Below are 18,273 nucleotides of genomic sequence, written 5' to 3' on the forward strand. Positions count from 1 at the left end.
TATCTAATATCTGATGGTGGTCAAAATGGTCCATTATGCTATGAAATAAATATTATGCTCAAGTACCTTGCAAGTAACAGATGTAACTTAAACTGGTCTATAACTTGAGGCTATGTCTCGTTTGCCTTTTTTGTGAATTGCAGTAATCTTAGCATGTTTCCAATCATTTGGGGCTTGTCCTTTGTCGGGAGATTGCTGGAATATGATGCAAAGGTATGGAGATATTTCATTGGGATATTCTTTCAGGATTCGTGTTGGAATGGAATCAGGTTCAGACGCTTTCGAGGAATTTGTCTTTTAGTTGTTTGATAACACACTCTCAGGTGATTGTTATTATTGGCATAGTGGGTATGTTGCTGTTTTCAATGCATGGCAATGTTTCGTCTTCTACTGTAAAGACACTTTGGTATTGCTTATCTAATATGTTGCATTTTTCTATGGTGTCTGTGTAATACATAAATGCTTGTCACGTCTTTTCTTTTTGTTCGTATATATTTCTAGAAACGATTTATGATAGCCCCATTATTTTTCCCTCTATGATCAAGGACAAACATGTTTTTGACATAATTTTTATTCTCGTTTCTTAGTTCTTTGTGTATTTTCTGTCGGAGGGTCCGGTACCTATTCATTCCAGACGTGTTCATTTGCTTTGTTGTAGCGCCTATCACTCCCTCAAGAAAGGCGGAACCATAGGTAACACAGTCTGTGGGCGAACCAAGGTTAAATATGTTACCACTTGAATGCTGATAAACATAATGTGAAAGGAAAGAATATTACGGCGCTTGCGACACTTTTAGATCAGTGATACATACGCGCGCCACACACACACACACACACACACACATACACACATACACACACACACACACACACGCACCGAGCTTCTTCTCCTCATCATCCTTCTTCTTCTTCTTCTTCTTCTTCTTCTTCTTCTTCTGATTCGACTACTGCTACTACTTCTTCTCTTTCTTCGTTTTGTTTTTTTCTTCTTCTTTACCCTTCTCACTGTTCAGCCCCCCCCCCCCTCCTTCTCTCTCTCTCTCTCTCTCTCTCTCTCTCTCTCTCTCTCTCTCTCTCTCTCTCTCTCTCTGTCCTATCTACTTCTATATAGTAACATGATAATAAATATGTAGAAGCTCGTCCTTATCTTTTTAAAATAATTATTATCATTGTTAAAGTGTGCCGTCCATACATTGAATATGTGTGGATGTGCTCGTAAACTAAATGTTCATATTCATTTATCTGTTTGAAATCCTTACACTTATATCTATTACAATCATTGTTCTCTCTCTCTCTCCCTCTCTCTCTCTCTCGCGTGCTGGTGATGCAAGACTGTTTACTGCGCAATCGATTGGACGCATTCCAGTACCTCGATTACTGCAAATTTGATTGGTCGACAAATACACACCTCCATGACTTAGAGGGCGAGGGAAGAGCTCTATTCGATATTTACAATCATTAAATATTTTCGAGTACTAAGTCCTGTCTACGTCCGATACCTTACAAGGCATTGACAATCTTAAGCCCTCTCGTGTTCAGATTCTTTTTGGGGGAGTAGATAATGAGTTCCCTATATGGCCATGTCAATCATGTAGACATCCTTTGATGATATAAGCCTACTCTTTGATATCTATTGTCGCCTTTTCGTTTTCTACGGTCACTCATGGCTAAACTCCGCCCAGAAACGATTTCATAGGTCCGTCCATCACCAAATTTCAAACTTTTGTTCTCGTGAGTTCTTAAGTTTTTTGACCGAAGAACGATTGGCTACTGAGCATCTTGACCCTTCAACGATTGGTCGTTCTGGCAGCTCACGTGTCAACAGCCGTCAACAATGAATTGAATCATCGTCGAGGCAGTGGAAGACTGCCATGGAATAGTTGCGTCACATCGCCACGTTGTTGAATAAATTATCCAGGCATGGTCGATAGGTAAAAAAGCCAAATTATGTTCTAGTTACATTTGAAACAAACAAAGTATATCACTGATCTCGTCTCATTGAGATATAAAGAATGATATAAAAATCAAGAAAATCGGCCGATAAATAAAAAAGTTGCTAAAAAAAGCTAAAATAAACAAAAGCAATTTTTAAAATCAAATTTATTCGTAAAACAGTTGGTTTTCAACCGATTTTTATGAAACAAAGACCAATGTACTTCTTTTTTCAAGCTGATTTCAGCAATGTGACTTTCAAATTCCTCAGAATTATATTTTTTACTTTTAGATTTTAGCTTTTAGGCCTACTCAATAAGGTGTTATATTCCTTGCATAACAATAGCGTAATACATCGACGGGGAGAAGCGTCTTTGTTTCGGCCAGCTGGATAGATAGCATGTGATTGGTCGAAGACTTTGAGACGCGTGATTCACAATTCTACACGAACGGACCCCGGCGGTCTATCAAAGAGGTGTAACAAATTTATTTACCGACTATTTTTCTCGGTGCTAAAATTACAAAGTAATAATTTCGCATCAGAAAAAATAACTCTGAAGTTCCTATCTCTTTATTACAATAAAATTGATACCTCGAATGACAAAATCGACCCACAAATAAGGGAGTTATAAATTATTCATACTATTTTTAAGTTTACAATAATTGTCTTCAAAGTCATTTTTCATCACCAAAGTCGTAATTTTTTACCGATTTTTACCAAACAAAGTGCAATGTCAATGATTTTCACCCGCAAATAAAATAGGATTTAAATCGCAATTTCTGAAACGTATTTTCTTTTCTGTCGGCAAATTTATAAAAATCAAAGCTGAAAACACCCTGCGGCAGTGACAGGGCCTGTCATTTCCTTCACAACGATTGGATTTTACTTACTGAGGCCAGTCTTGACTACCCCGCCCATGAATATTATGCCAGTGTCGGTTTTTGTCGGGTTGAATCTTAATTAAGCGAGAGGTGCCGAAATGAGCCACAATAAGGTGGAGAGAGTAATAGAGTAAATGTGACTCATATAAAGGGAAACAACGCAAAACAATCAACGTTTTGCCCCCTTGCTTTCGTCAGGAGATAAACAACAAGACACGAGAAAATGTTTTTAAAAATCACATTTTGTCAAAATTGGATATTGTTGGATGTGGATAAAGAGGTAGAGCGAGAGAAGTGATAGGTAGCTAGTGAGAGAGAAAGGGGGGGGGGGGGGGAGGGATAAAAAAAAATTAAAGATAATTTTAATTAAAATTTTCCGAAGATCAATGCGACCGTGAGGGGATTTGTGCTATGAGGGAGATAGAGTATATGGAAGTTGACACACACGCATACACACACACACACACACACACACACACACACACACACAGAGAGAGAGAGAGAGAGAGAGAGAGAGAGAGAGAGAGAGAGAGAGAGAAAATTATTTTTCTTTCCAACTGACAATCTTACGGTGTCTGAAAGCATTCCTTTATAAACATTCTTTTAGATAACCGATAGCTCACTCACAAGTCAATATTACCTGTCATAGTCCTGGGTTCAGTCTCGTTGATTGTTGTAATCCCTTCAACTAACGTCATATCCTCGAGGCAACCAGCATCAGATACTATTCCTGTTTAAAATGGGATATAATTCAGCTACATATGGCCTTAAAGGACTACCGTTAAAAATAAGGGGAAAAAAAACCAGAAAAAAACCCCAACCTAAAGCATCCTTATAGCATATGTTATCAATGCAATGTTCCTTTATACCATGTCTGCTATAGTACATATCAGTGATGTATTTGTTAAAAATTCCCCACTGCTCGTTGACCCTTTAGAATTCGTTAGATACAGCAGAGAAAGATAGTTTTTGTTCCTATCAATTTGAAACAAATACATGCAAGTCTAGAAATCGCAGTAGGTATTAGGTATCGACAACGAATAATGCTCTCTCTCTCTCTCTCTCTCTCTCTCTCTCTCTCTCTCTCTCTCTCTCTCTCTCTCTCTCTCTCTCTCTCTCATACACACACACATTACACATGTGCGCGTCCCATTCAACACACTGCCAGCCAATTCTCGCAATTTGATTGGTTAGCGTAGACACACCTCCAAAACTAGGTCCCCACAAACAACGGACAGTTCAGTTCGGGTCATTCCAGGTTATTTCATTTCATCATTTATGTTTATATTCTGCTGTTACCGATGTCAGCAATACAGGAATATTTTGATTAGCAATATTACTGTATCTAATCAATTGATCTTGAATATCTAGGTCTAATTGCTGACAAGGACTGTTTTGTCTCAACAATTCAACGCAAACAGCCTACCTATTGCCGCGTTCCTGCCTACTAATGAAATTGTCTTTTTTTTTAAAAAATAATTCTTTGCAATCATCAATCAGTGATAATTCTGTGGAATTGTGATTATTGACAACAAATGGTGCGTTAGTGTATTATTGAACTTGTGAAGTTGAAAATTGAAGACAAATAGCAAAGTGAAATACATATCGACAAAGAGCGACCCTTTTCAACGAAGACGAATGTTTTATTTTAATTTATTATGTTGTAGATTAGTAGAGCAGGAGAGTGTCAGATTAGAATAACTTACACGTGCATGAACATTTGAGAGAATAAAGAAGCCAAGCGTACTCATCGCTTGCCTTTTCGTTTGGTTGGTATGATCTGTAGAAGTGACCATGCACTGAGCATTGCTTTTCTACTTCTTCCTCATATAAACCTCATTCAGACTGAGCATTACTGTCATATCGCACATAAATAAAAAGAAAGAAAGATAAAGAATGGTACTTTCCTCAGTGTGTAGTGCATCAGGTATTGAGGATGTATGTGGGCGATGGCCGGTCAATAATAGAGTTTTATGTTAACAAGGGTGCATTATGAATAGTTCACCCCTGTAAAACCCGATAAACTTAGGTCTAAAATCTGTCTTAAGAAGGATACCTTACTTGTGGATTGCAGGGATTACGGATTACCTGCTAATCTAAAGCACCTGGTATCATTAATGCAATATCATAAAAATAAATGTTTATCAGGTGCAGTACAGTCGCAGATAGATAAGCATGGAATAGTGACATAATCTCTCCAGATGCTGCAGCTGTCTTGTTCCATTTGGGTTTCTTTATATTTTGAGAAGAAAATGGCTGCTTTTAAAGAGATATACAACATAAGACTTCCTACCATGTGCGGCTATGTGGTCTTGTGGGATGACACTCGCTTTCAGATCAGAAGCCTTGCTCGGCGCATAGTTGAGTCCTTGGAAAAGACTCTTTATTCACATTCTGTCACCGTAATCAGGTGTAAAATGAGTACCTGGCTGTTTGCAGCATTGACTCTGTCTGAAAAAATAGTAATATCGCCTAACAGGCATCAATGTCACGTCCTACGTATTAGGCTAGGGACCCCTTGTAAAGCACTTTGAGCACGTTTAGTGGATATTGCGCTATATAAAAGCTCGATTTTTTTTTTTTATTACCATGAACGAAAGATATGTAGAGCACAATTGTGTTTATATGACAGTAATCTATCATCTGTCTAGAAAAAAGGCCCAAATATCTGTGTAACTAATATACACGTTCATTGAGTTTTAATGAGAGGCAAAAAGGGTACAAGTGTTTTACTAACGTTGGAAATTAAAATGCACGCTTTTCACGCTAAATTGTGAAAAGCAGACTTTAGTTTTTAAAGAAATCAATATTTCTTATTTTTTAAAATCAAAACCAGATAGCGTAACCCTATGGTCTCTGAAATTTTTGATAAGAATTAAGATTTAATATTTTCATTTTGTTTTCTCATTCTCAGGATACTATTCCAGCAAATGATTATTCATCTGGCATAGAGGAGAACACAGGTTCAGAAATGTCTGATGACAACAGCAACAGTGGATGTGAAGCAGAAAATGCATCCACAGAAGAAGAATTGAAAGACCCTTTTTGTGACCCAGACAACCCCAAAGTATTGAGTTTTAATGATATCAGTGCAGCAGCATATAAAATTAAAAATGGAGTGGAAAAGACACCATGTACTGTAAGTTTACATTATTAAAATGTGCGGCTATGTGATCTAGTGGTATGATACATGCTTTTGGATCGGAAGGTCGTGGGTTCGAACCCCTCTCAGCACATAATTGAGTCCTTGGAAAAGGCTCTTTACTCGCATTCTCTCACCGTACTCAGGTGTAAAATGAGTATCAGGCCGTTTCCTATCGGAAAAAGTGTAATATTGCCTAACAGCCATCATGTCACGTTCTACATGTTACCTGTTGCTGTTGGACCATTTGTAAAGTGCTTTGAGGTCTAGTGGTATGATACATGCTTTTGGATCGGAAGGTCGTGGGTTCTGAAAATATGTGTATGAAACAGTTGGCCACAAAGCAGAGATAAAGATACAATAAAAATCAGCCTACCTCGACTGGGGATTGAACCTCAGACCTTTTGATTACTGGTAATTAGGAGGACTGATCCCTAGTCGAGGCAGGCTGATGTTTAAGGGGTGATTTTTTTTTCTTGTAGTTTTCTTTCTTCTTTGTCTTGCACTGTGTGTTACGCACCTTTTCATATTTTCAATCTTTGAACTAATGGACTGATTTAGTATTCTGTTGAGTATCGGTGATCTTTGACTTATCATGTATATCAGGAAAGATGGCCTGTCTTTTGATATAAAGGCCAAAGTTCATTAATTTAATGTAGTTTTTTTTTTTTAATTTTCAAAATCTTCTTATCCAGAAACTGCAATCCTATACAGTGTGAAAGAGAAAATTCTTTTTTCAGATTTTTCCTTTCAAAGAGCAAGGGAATTCAGCTGCTTAAGTTGGTAAAGCCATGAACTTACACGTAATCCATCAGGATTCAAATAATAGATGTGTCAGAATTTTACCAACCAGCATTTATTGACTGTGGATCTGACAGATCTCATCTGTTATATATAAATAACACATTTATTTGAAATGAAATAAATTGAGCATTATTGTATTTTGTCTTTTTCCTCCAGTATTCTCAGATGTCACGACAGTATAACATGCAGCTTTACTTCAAAAAAGAAATTTTACAGTTTACGGGAAGGTAAGACAAATAAAAAATAAAAATCTCATATCACTTGTATAAAACAAAATGGTGTGCATGGGTGAACTACATCCTAAGAAATGAATATAAAATCGAATTCATAAGACTGGATTTAATGCAATGTTATGTTATGTTTTAAATTAAAAAGACATGACATGAACGTGCCACACCATTAACATCCCAACATTTTCAATTAACTTCATTAAGCAAAGTTGCAACTTCAAGGATTGCATATACTTTTTTTTATATAACTGCAAATAGCTGAATATCATTTTTATTCATTATTATTTTGAATGATTTCAGTTTTCTGACTCTGTTACCATTGGGCATAATGCCTGTTGGTGATAATATTGTATATGTTTGATTTGACAAGGAAAAGCTGTGGTTCACAGCCTCAATCTACTCTTTGCCTAACATTTTAAAACGAATGTCTTCTTGAAATCCGTCCCAATGACCTTACTGAAGACACAGTATGTAGACAGTGTGTATACACAGATTACGAGACAAATTAAAGCTGCCCTCTTCGTTATTGTGTGACTAAAGTAATAAACAGTAGATAATATAATAATACTCGGGATTCCAAATCACTGTCTTTTGTTCCGAATCATGAAAACATTCTTTGATGTGCTATGTAATTACTTGAACAAATAAATTTGTGTTGATGTAAGTTGACTCATGTAAATCCAGTTAATATTGATAATATTGATAAATCACTTCTTATTGTTCCAGAATCATTGCAATCATTTTGTGTCCATGTCATTGCTAAATCAATTTACAAAACAAGAATTATCTACTCTTTCCTTTTCTCTTACTTCTCTCATACTCTTCTCTCTCATCTCTCTATTCTCCTCATCTTCTCTCTCCCTCCTCTTTCTCCTCATCTATCCTCTCTCACAATTTCTTCCTCTCTTTCTTCTCTCTCTCTCTCTCTCTCTCTCTCTCTCTCTCTCTCTCTCTCTCTCTCTCTCTCTCTCTCTCTCTCCCGTTTTCTCTCTCTCTCTTTCACACACACACAAACATCGACACATAATAGGCATACCCTCAGATAGAGAAATACTAGTGATAATCTCACTTTGTGTTTTAATGGGACTGGTGATATTACTAATAAATAATAATAATAATAATAATAATAATAATAAATAATAATAATAATAATAATATAGATAATATAATAATTATATAATAATAATTTTTATATATATTGATTAATTAATTTGATGTGAATATTAATTACTTATAAGAAGGGTTGGGGTTATAACATCTCGAGTATGGCCACCAACTCGTTAACATGTATTGTAATAAGTTTATTCAATATAGCTTTCGCGATGTATATATCAGGACTGTGTGTATTATCTTAAGTCTCTATAGAGTTACGCATTTTGTGTTGTGCATATTTTGCATGTGAGTGTGTATGTTGACTGCGCGAACGTATAAGCTATGTTTGTTCCTTAGGAACATCGCAAGACGATTGTTTTGTGTTAAGTTAGTTAGTCTAAGCTGAGTCGTTACACGCGCAGCATGTATCCCACCCCCCTCCCCCCTTCTCCCTCACACACAGAGAAGTGCACATACACATGGAGTCGTGATATAAGTATAAGAGTTAAATAAAGAATGTTATAACGGATGATGGTGATGTATAATCATAATAGAAGATAGGAAAAGAGGATGTGCCAGAGACAAACCAATTCAAATACTTAGGAACAACTGCACAAGAAGATGGGGGCAATGAAATGGAGGATAAGGAGAGGATGGAATAATTGGAGGAGTGTAACAGGAGTTATGTGTGACAAACCAAATTCCGCAAAGATGAGGGGGAAAATATATACAGCACTTGTATGACCACCAATGTTATATGGACTAGAGACCAGCAGCTACAGCAAAGAAGCAAGATAAAGAAGTTGAGGTGGCAGAAATTAGGATATTTAGATAATCACTTGGCTGGACAAGAAAAAATAAAGTGAGAAATGAACGAATTCGAAGGTTGACAGAAGTGAAGAATGTAACAATAAAGATGGGAGAAGATGGATTGAAATGGATCGGACATGTTAAGAGACGAGAGAGGGAGTAGGTGGGAAGGAAAGTATTGGACTTACAATTACCTAGCGGGAAAGAGGAAAAAGGGACGCCCAAAGACTAAATGGTTTGATTAGGTAAAGGACGATATGAAAGAACTGGGCCTGGAGGAAGATGATGCTCTGGACCGAGATGCATGGAGATGTGCCATTCATTATGGCAACCCTCCAAAATGTGGGATAAGCTGAAAGAAGAAGACGAAGAAAAATCATAATAGAATGATGATGATGGTGATGAATATGATGATAATGTTTATTATGGTGATGATTGTCATCGTCATTATTATTATTATATTATTATTATTATTATTATTATTATTATTATTATTATTATTATTATTATTATTATTATTTTATTGTTATTATTATTTATTATTATTATTTTTTGTATTATTATTTTTTATTATTATTATTATTATTATTATTATTATTATTATTATTATTATTATTATTATTATTATTATTATTATTATTATTATTATTATTATTATTGATGTTTGTATTTACCAATCCGTATATTTGTTCTTATTCGTTTAATCTTTAGGTTTGTTTTTTTTTTTACTCTATCCAGATCTAACTAGTTTCATGCGTGTATACCAATATATCCTTTTCATCTTCATATATAGTATTATTAACAGGCGTTTAAGTGTAACTTCAATGTACTCAATTGGTTTGGAGTTTGGACTTTAATAACTATTGAATGAAAAAGATAAGATAAGGTCCAAGATATAGTTATTCAAAACAAAATCAAACATTTGTTTTCTGATGCAAATCCCTAATTTCACTGGTCATTGTTATCATCGTCTTCGTCCTCGTTGTAATTATTTATATTATATTATTATTATATATTATTATTATTATTATTATTTATTATTATTATTTTTAATTATTATATTATTTTGTTAGTATTATCATTATTTATTATTTGTTGTTATATTTCAGTGTCAGGTTCCACTAAATTAGAACTACTTGATCAAGTTACCAGGTTATGATGTAATTTATAACCTATCATCAACCTGTTGTTTTCAGTAGCCGAAGTGACCTTATTTTGACCGATATCTGAAAAACAGGGGTCAACTGTAGGGCGCTAAGATAAATCCCGCGTCTTAATATTTTTTGTTATTCTCATTGCATTTCTAAGACGGAAATCACGCACAGATTCAAACATTTTGATCTTGTAACTCACTGAAATGGTAACCAGCACCAAAAACTGACTGGCAAAACAAAATTAAATGATAAAAAAAAATAAAAAAATAAAATAAACACACCATTGTTACGGCAAATAACACACTAATGTTCCGGTAAACAACACATTAATCTTACTAATGCGTAACGTAGACCGTTCATATTAAAATGGGATTTGGAAGGTGGGAATGTGTCTCCTTTCTGGTTGACATAATAAATAACTAAAGTATAATTACATGAGTTAGTCTTTTGTTAAACGCATTCGGTCTATAAAATAATTTTTAGCAATATTTATTAATATAATACTATGGTTTAATAAGGTTTATCGTTGATACAAAATTTTGGGATCAGTGCTCTCATTTTGTTTTGGGGATATTTTTTAGTGATACACGTGTTATGATTGTATGTGTCTGTTTGTGTGTGTGTGTGTGTGTGTGTGTGTGTGTGTGTGTGTGTGGTTGTGTGGCTGCCGCGTAGTTTGTGTGACTTGTGCAAGTGTTAGGTGTTATGTCGCAGGGTGGGGGGGGTCGAAATAGATTGAAATAGAATTATCTTGCTGAAAAGAATAATTATAAGATATGCATTGCAAGAACTGTGGTGGAGATTGTTTATTAGGACACTAAATCGAAAGATATGAACTTGATTCGAAACAAGTAATACATAAATGTATAGAAAAAAGACCGTATTCAGACAAATTGATTTAATCGTAGCCATCGTAACTTATAGCTGACACTGACCAAAAATGATGTCAAAATGCCAGTCTTTGGCCAAAAAGAAAACAAATCGTGAGTTGTATTCAATAGTTTAACCAATGGGACACTTGTTTCCATGAGCTCTACTAACGACAACTCACTAGAGTCTTTTTGGGTTTCAGTGTCAGGCTATAACTTAATGATGGCTCCGGTTTAATCCCCGTTTTTTGAAAAAAAAAAGATATTTCCTATACCTGGGTAGTTCTAGATATAGATAGGATGCGCTTGGCAAAGAAACTTATAACATTGCCATCCGCAGTTTTGTGTGTTGGTCCGTTATACTTCCGGATGGCAATGTTATGAGCTTCTTAGCCAAGCGCATACTATCTATAGTGCCCCTCATTACTCGTCCCCGAACACTGCTTCCCTTTTTATGTTGATACAAATCAAGACTATTCAGGATCCTTTCAACACCTGACTGATCAGGAATATGCCTATGTCTTTTAATGTCCTTTTAAATTCTCTTTAATATGGTCGCCACACTTCCTATTTAAATTTAACTAGACGAAGTAAAATAATTCGCATAAATGGGCAGTGTTGTAGACCAAAAACTGGTGTCAAAAAAACGAATTCAAAAAGCCAGAGTAGCCTTCAAATCACTCAACAACTTTTGGAAAGCTTGAAAAATTAAAATGGAAACAAAATTCAAAATATTCAATTCAAATGCCGTCTGTCCTCCTGTATGACTCTGAAACTTGGAAAACCACTGAATCCATCCTTCACCGTCTCCAAACATTTGTCAAGAGATGTCTTCGTAAAATCCTGAAGATAAAATGGATTGACAAAATTAAAAATGAAGAAGTGTGGAGAAGAGCTGGACAAGAAGCGGTTGAAAGGCAAATTATACACAAGAAAATGGAGATGGATAGGACACACATTGAGGAAACCAAAGGACAATATCACAAGGACAGCCCTGCAATTGAACCCACCCGGAAAGAGAATAAAAAGGAAGACCTAGGTCAACCTGGAGGAGAGACCTTCAGGTAGAGCTGGAGATGTTTGGGATGCGTTGAGAGGAGACGGAAAGACTGGCCAACGACATAAGAGGATAGAAAAGTTTCGTCGGTGGTCCATACTTACCCACTGTGGGATAAGGACTGAAGAAGAAGACGTCCTATTTCTCGGTCTGAAATAGTTCCGAGTTGTATCAAAGATGCTTTAAGCTAAGGGCATCTTTTTAAACAGTTCCTTCTGCCTTGCTTTTTCGCTAAGTTTTCCCTGGCTTTTGTTTTATTCCACAACAAATCGAAAGACTCATCTGTCTATCCATCTAAATAATGATTTATCCATAAGTCTATCAATGCGTACACATCCATCTATTCATCTCTCTCTATCTATCTATCTATCTATCCCTCCATCCATCTATCTATCTGTCTCTATCTATCTATCTATCTATCTATCTATCTATCTATCCTATCTATTTTATCTATCCTATCTATCTATCTATACTATCTATCTATCTATCTATCTATCTATCTATTCTATCTATCTATCTAGATATATATATAATATTATATATATATATATATATATATATATATATATATATATATATATATATTATATATATATATAAGACAGAATGGTAAGATTGCAAGCTGTTTTAACCGGTGTCAAGTTGCATATAATTACTGTCGCAATATTTGGCACGTCATCAGTAATCAATAGGCTTACTTTGCATTTTATACATACACGGGATCAAGGCTAAATAATAAATAGTAGTCGGCATATCATGCGTCATATTGATTAATTGGTATACATATTTCATCTCTTAAAACAGAATTTGATTTAGAGCCGCATAATTCTACATGCATCACATTAAAGGTTCTGATATTAAATTGACAATTTAATTACGATTTCATTTGGTGATAGATATTAACTCTCTCCTAACCGACCATTTTCCAGATTTTTCCAGAAATGCCATAACTACCAAAGACAAGAAATATATTTTTTCCACTCAAACTCAATAGTGATAAGTACAAACTATACCTAATTTTATGCAACAAACGAACCTTATATAACATCATGAATCCCTTTTGATTATACTTTTAAAAAAATTCTTCAAATTTCGTAATATATAAAACAAATCAAGCAAATCTATCTTAACGAATGCTAGGATTTTCCTGTAATTGGTAAAGATAGGGTTAACGTTGGATTTTCAAACAACACGCTCAAACTTTGATGCATACGTCGGTTTTAGCGTATTGTGATTCACTTGTTTATATCTCTGCAAACATTATTAACGACAAGCTTATAATCTTTTATAATATTTAACATAAACCTGCATTGTATTCAAGGAAGACTGTTGTTTATTTCCGATTCGATGTGCTTCCTAGCTCTCATCAAGGTCGTTCGCTTTTCAAACTCGATTGTGCTGTTGCGTTATTGGTCGATCTGACATAGCTCACGACTTGCATGACTCATGACTGATAACACTGTGACATCAAAAGAAAACTCACTTACAAACAACAATAACAAAAAAAAAAAAAGGGGGGGGGGTACGAGTGGTACCCGTGGTACCGGCTCCAATTTGTATCATCATTTTTTATGCAAATATAACTAGAAGATGAGCAAAACCCAGGGACTAAAAATGTTAAATAACAAAGAAAACAGAAAGAAAAGAGAAGAGAAGAGAGAGAGAGAGAGAGAGAGAGAGAGAGAGAGAGAGAGAGAGAGAGAGAGAGAGAGAGAGAGAGAGAGAGAGAGAAGAGATTATGACAAAAAGTTGAAATATTAATTATAAACAAATGTGTTCAATTCGAAGTTGATACTGATCCTTTTTCCTCATTAATTTGATTCATACTGGGTTAAGATATACACGTTTATCAGAATCATACGGATCATATGCAATTACCAATTATACTGTATAGCTTTGGTTCTGGAAATAAGAAAAGCGTGGATTCTAAGTTTTTGCTGAACGAGTATTTTTGTTTTAAAAAATAACGTAAATGGGTCTTGAAACCGAATGGTTGTGATCCTCATCACGTATTACATTTCGTTGTTGTGTTTTGTCTGCCGCATGCCTGTCATCAACAATGGCATTTCATGGTGCAACTCTTTTTTTGTTGTTGTTGTTGTTGTTGTTGTTGTTTATTTTGTTTTAGGCTAATTGTTTGGGAACTGACAAGTATGTATATTTATTGTTGTACACTGGTTTAGACCATTTTGTTTGGATTTTAGGCTATATAAAGTTACTATTATTATTATTATTATTATCATCATCATCATCATCATCATCATCATCATCATCATCATCATTCCTCCAGTCTCCTCCTTTCATCCTCCTCCTCATCATCGTCATTATCAGCATTATTATTTCTAATGATTAGGAAAAAATATATTTAGAATCCCGGGGAGGGGGTTGGGTTTTTTTTTGTTTGTTTTGTTTTGTTGTTTGTTTGTTTTTTTGTTTTTTTTTTTTTTTTTGTTTTTGTGTTGTTGTAATTTTGAATAACTTATAATTACCTCATAATTTATTATGATGTAGACGACTGCTCAGTTGTTGTGGCAAATGGCCAACGGCTGGTGCAACGATGTTATGCAATATCCTAACACACTGCACACTGCTGTATTTATTACACGTGTCTGAAACAATACAGGGCATGTGTGAAATTTAGATGTAGATGTGGCATTAGCTATAAGGAGATGTGCTCATCTCTTTTTTTTTTCTTTTTTCCTATCCAAGCGCACCCCTCCCCCCTCCACCTTTCCATCGTCTTGCTGTCTGGCTGCGCAGTTTATGATATTATTATATCACTGGAACTCATAGAGTCACTAAACAGTTTATTTCCTCCATGCTGGAACTTAACTTAAACCTATGTGGAGGGAGATCGTTGTTATGATGGATGATTATGATGATAACGAGGATGATAACCACAATTGTGGCAAATTATTATAATTGTAAGAGATGATAAACGAATTATAGAAACACCGGAATGAGCTGAGCTGAGTGCTTGTGTGTGTGTGTGTGTGTGTGTGTGTGTGTGTGTGTGTGTATGTCTGTGTGTGTGTGTGCACGCGTGTGTTATATGCTATGTGCTATCAATGCAGTATGATTCTGGGAATTGTTTGTGTTGTGTGTCTATGTATTTGAGGAGAGAGAGAGAGAGAGAGAGAGAGAGAGAGAGAGAGAGAGAGACAGAGAGAGAGAGAGAGAGAGAGAGAGAGAGAGAGATGAATAAATGAATGTCAAGGACAAGAGGAAAGAGGCAATGCAAAGGACATGAGAACAAGAAAGAGTCCGATAGAGGGGAGGGGGGAGTCTATGAGTCAGAAGCTTGCTCAGATGAAGAATAAGCGGAAGAAAAAAGAGGAGGAGGAGGAGGATAAGAAAGGGTAGGCAGAAAAGAGGAGGGCAAAGAGAGAAAACGGAGAGACAAATAGAATAAATCTTGACGAACTAAAGGAGAGTGATAATGCCAAGAGCAATAGAGAAGTAACGACAAAGAGAGAGAGAGAGAGAGAGAGAGAGAGAGAGAGAGAGAGAGAGAGAGAGAGAGAGAGAGAGAGAGAGAGAGAGTGAGAGAGAGAGAGATTTCTCTACCGTCTATCTGTTTTGTTTTTTTAAGTGATGTATTTATGTTTTTATTGTTTTTGTTATTGGCTGATGAAACGGCTTAAGCCCGAAAAGTTCCCTATCTGGAATTTTGTTATTTTTGAATCTGTTATATTCATTTCTGTATATTACTTTTTACAGTCCACAGCTTCTATCAGCTTGGTATCACTTTAAATATCCGTCGTAAACAACATCCATTGTTAAGTTGACACTTTTCGATACATATCACTGTTTCAAATTATTAAATATCTAAAACACAAATGAGTGTCATAGTGAAGTGACAAATCGTATTACAATTTTCCCTATCAGCATCCGTGCATTTAATTTAAGAGTTTCAAATCTGGGCGGGGTCTTTTGACCTCCCATGATTGACATGCATGCAGGAGGTCACTTGCTGTGTATTCTATCCCCTTTATCTGTTTTCTGGGTTGCTTTCTGTCTTTGTTTTCGAATGGAATCACTTGGTTTTGTCCTGACCCTTTCCAGAGTCCTTGCTTGAGGGAGAAACAGTCAAATTTGTGGTATATTAGTTTCTGTTTTGTATTGTTATGCTTTTTGTTTGGAAATATTATTGGTTTTTAAACATTTGAGTATATTCCTCTTAGTGGGATCCCGTGGTTATGTTTGGATGAGGCATTTAGGTGGTCTCAAACCAAGTGCACTGATAGTGTGCTCTTGGGATATACATTTGTTCCCTTTTTGAACCTTTTCCCATTACTTTTATTTGCTTGCTTTTAATTGTAAGTCTAGACATGTTTGACCATCCCATAATCTTCCTTTTTACTGGCGCTGAAATGACCTTAAATGTGTCACAAACGCCTGAAAACCCTTAAAATCAAAAGCAAACAAGCAAATATCATAAAAGAAGAAAAAAAAAAAATCAAGAGTTTCAATTAATAAACACAATGCAAATAACATCCAATTTTACTGTGCATTATTCATCGTAATCAAATTATTAATTATATTATCGGATCGGGTTTAACGAGTTGGAAAAAAAAGTGAGCTGTCATCAAACAATTTCCACTAAATGTGCTCAAAGCGCTTCACAAAAGGTCCTGACCAATAGCAACACGTAGCATGTAGAACGAGACATGACGCCTGTTAGGCGAGATTACAATTTTTTAGACAGAGACAACGCTTTTACCGACCAGGTACTAATTTTACACCAGAGTACGGTGAGAGAATATGAATAAAGAGCCTTTTCCAAGGACTCAACTACGCGCCGAGCGAGGCTCGAAACCAGGACGTTCCGATCCGAAAGCGAGTGTCATACCACAAGACCACATAGCCGCACAGACCACATAGCGGTTGAACATTTTGGTTATTGAAAATAGATTTGAATTAGAATACATTCATTCATTATGAAAAGTTAATTTTGTTTCACTGATGTTAAACAACTAAATGATAATCCCCAATTCTGATATTCATGGCCCACCGTCTCTAAGCAGTATTATGTTTGGATGGATTATCTGCTGGGAATTGAATTTATAGCCTCTAATATTAAACTTGACGCTAATAAATATTAGTTAAGAAATTAAGGAGCACACACCGGTGTAAGATAAAAAAAAAATGAGCAAGTGTGTATGAAAGGTGACAAAGCAAGAAAGAAAAAACAAGAAAAAAAAAACATCTAAAAAAATCAGTCGATTTCTAGGTCGACTGATTTTTTTGGGGATGTTTTTTTTTCTTGTATTTTTCTTTCTAGCTTTGTCACCTTTGGCACCTTTCATACCCACTTGTTCAGTTCTTTATCTATCTAAATCTAAATATTAGTTGTGTTGTAGAATAAGTAGACTTTTGTACATTGAAAACAAAAAAATAATTCAAAAGTTCATGCTTCCTATCATTATAACAATATTATATTGTATTTACGGGGTCCGATCCAACCCGACATAGTACCGTTTTGATACGGCGGATCACTTTTTAAATTTAAACTCAATTTTCCTTAGCCGGTCTAGTTGATTTCGATATATTATGTAATACCAGACTGACGCGACGGGTCACAAACTTTAGTCCGAGCACCAAAATGACTTTTGCTTTGGCTTCTGTAATGCATATTGACATTTAGATGAAATTGTTGATGTAAAGCGCTTAGAATAGAGAAAATCCCGGTTTTTGGAGTGATAAATAAATTAATAATTTCAAACTACCTCTAGGACAGGACACTAATCCATCTAAACGTGTTTACCATTCGGTCAACAAATTCAGGCGGCCGTATCAGTAGTTCTTGGCGAGCAGTCAGAGGTCGGAAAAGACTTGGGATCGAGCGATCTCTTTGGCTTTGGATAGAGTGTTTTTCCCATTAAACTATCTGAATCTCTTAATGCTGATGATCTCCAATGCTGATGGTGATGTTAACGACGACGACGATGGCAGGCAGTGATGATGATGGGGATGTAATGATCATGACGTTGACGATGGTGGTGGTGATGGAGATGAAGATGATGATGATGACGATGATTATGGTGATGATGAAGATGATGACAAAACTGTGGCAAAATACGATATTTTGATATTTTATCTACTTATTAATATGAATTATATCAATAACAGCCCGGTCGGTCCCGAAATTTGCTGATGGAAATTTTCTTTTCTACCAAACAGTTTCAAGGAAAGAGGTGCCAGATACACATTGCTCCAGCTAGAGCAGGTTGGTGGATTTTAAAAATTTTAGATAGTAAGTTAATTAATTAATTATTTAACCTATTTCTTTTTATTTGGT

At 35.5% G+C, this 18,273-nt stretch overlaps 1 protein-coding gene across 7 annotated transcripts in view; it reads left to right on the forward strand.

Moving 5' to 3' along the window:
- The window catches only part of LOC144962947 (L-threonine ammonia-lyase-like), a 93,561-nt gene that overhangs the window by 13,009 nt on the left and 62,279 nt on the right, over positions 1 to 18,273 (forward strand). For 4 of the 7 annotated variants that reach the window (XM_078896377.1, XM_078896380.1, XM_078896376.1 and 1 more), the window contains 3 exons: positions 5,729 to 5,953; positions 6,917 to 6,987; positions 18,156 to 18,201. In XM_078896377.1, coding sequence (XP_078752503.1) covers positions 5,729 to 5,953; positions 6,917 to 6,987; positions 18,156 to 18,201 — 342 coding nt within the window. Of the gene's footprint in view, positions 1 to 3,945; positions 4,584 to 5,728; positions 5,954 to 6,916; positions 6,988 to 18,155; positions 18,202 to 18,273 lie in introns of those variants that run through there. The other 3 variants (XM_078896381.1, XM_078896379.1, XM_078896382.1) reach the window with 3 other exon arrangements.

The sequence above is a fragment of the Berghia stephanieae genome, chromosome 1 (genome assembly GCF_034508935.2).
Source record: "Berghia stephanieae isolate SIO BIC M18660-M18661 chromosome 1, UCSD_Bste_1.3, whole genome shotgun sequence".
In the NCBI taxonomy this organism is placed as follows: Eukaryota; Metazoa; Mollusca; class Gastropoda; order Nudibranchia; family Aeolidiidae; genus Berghia; species Berghia stephanieae.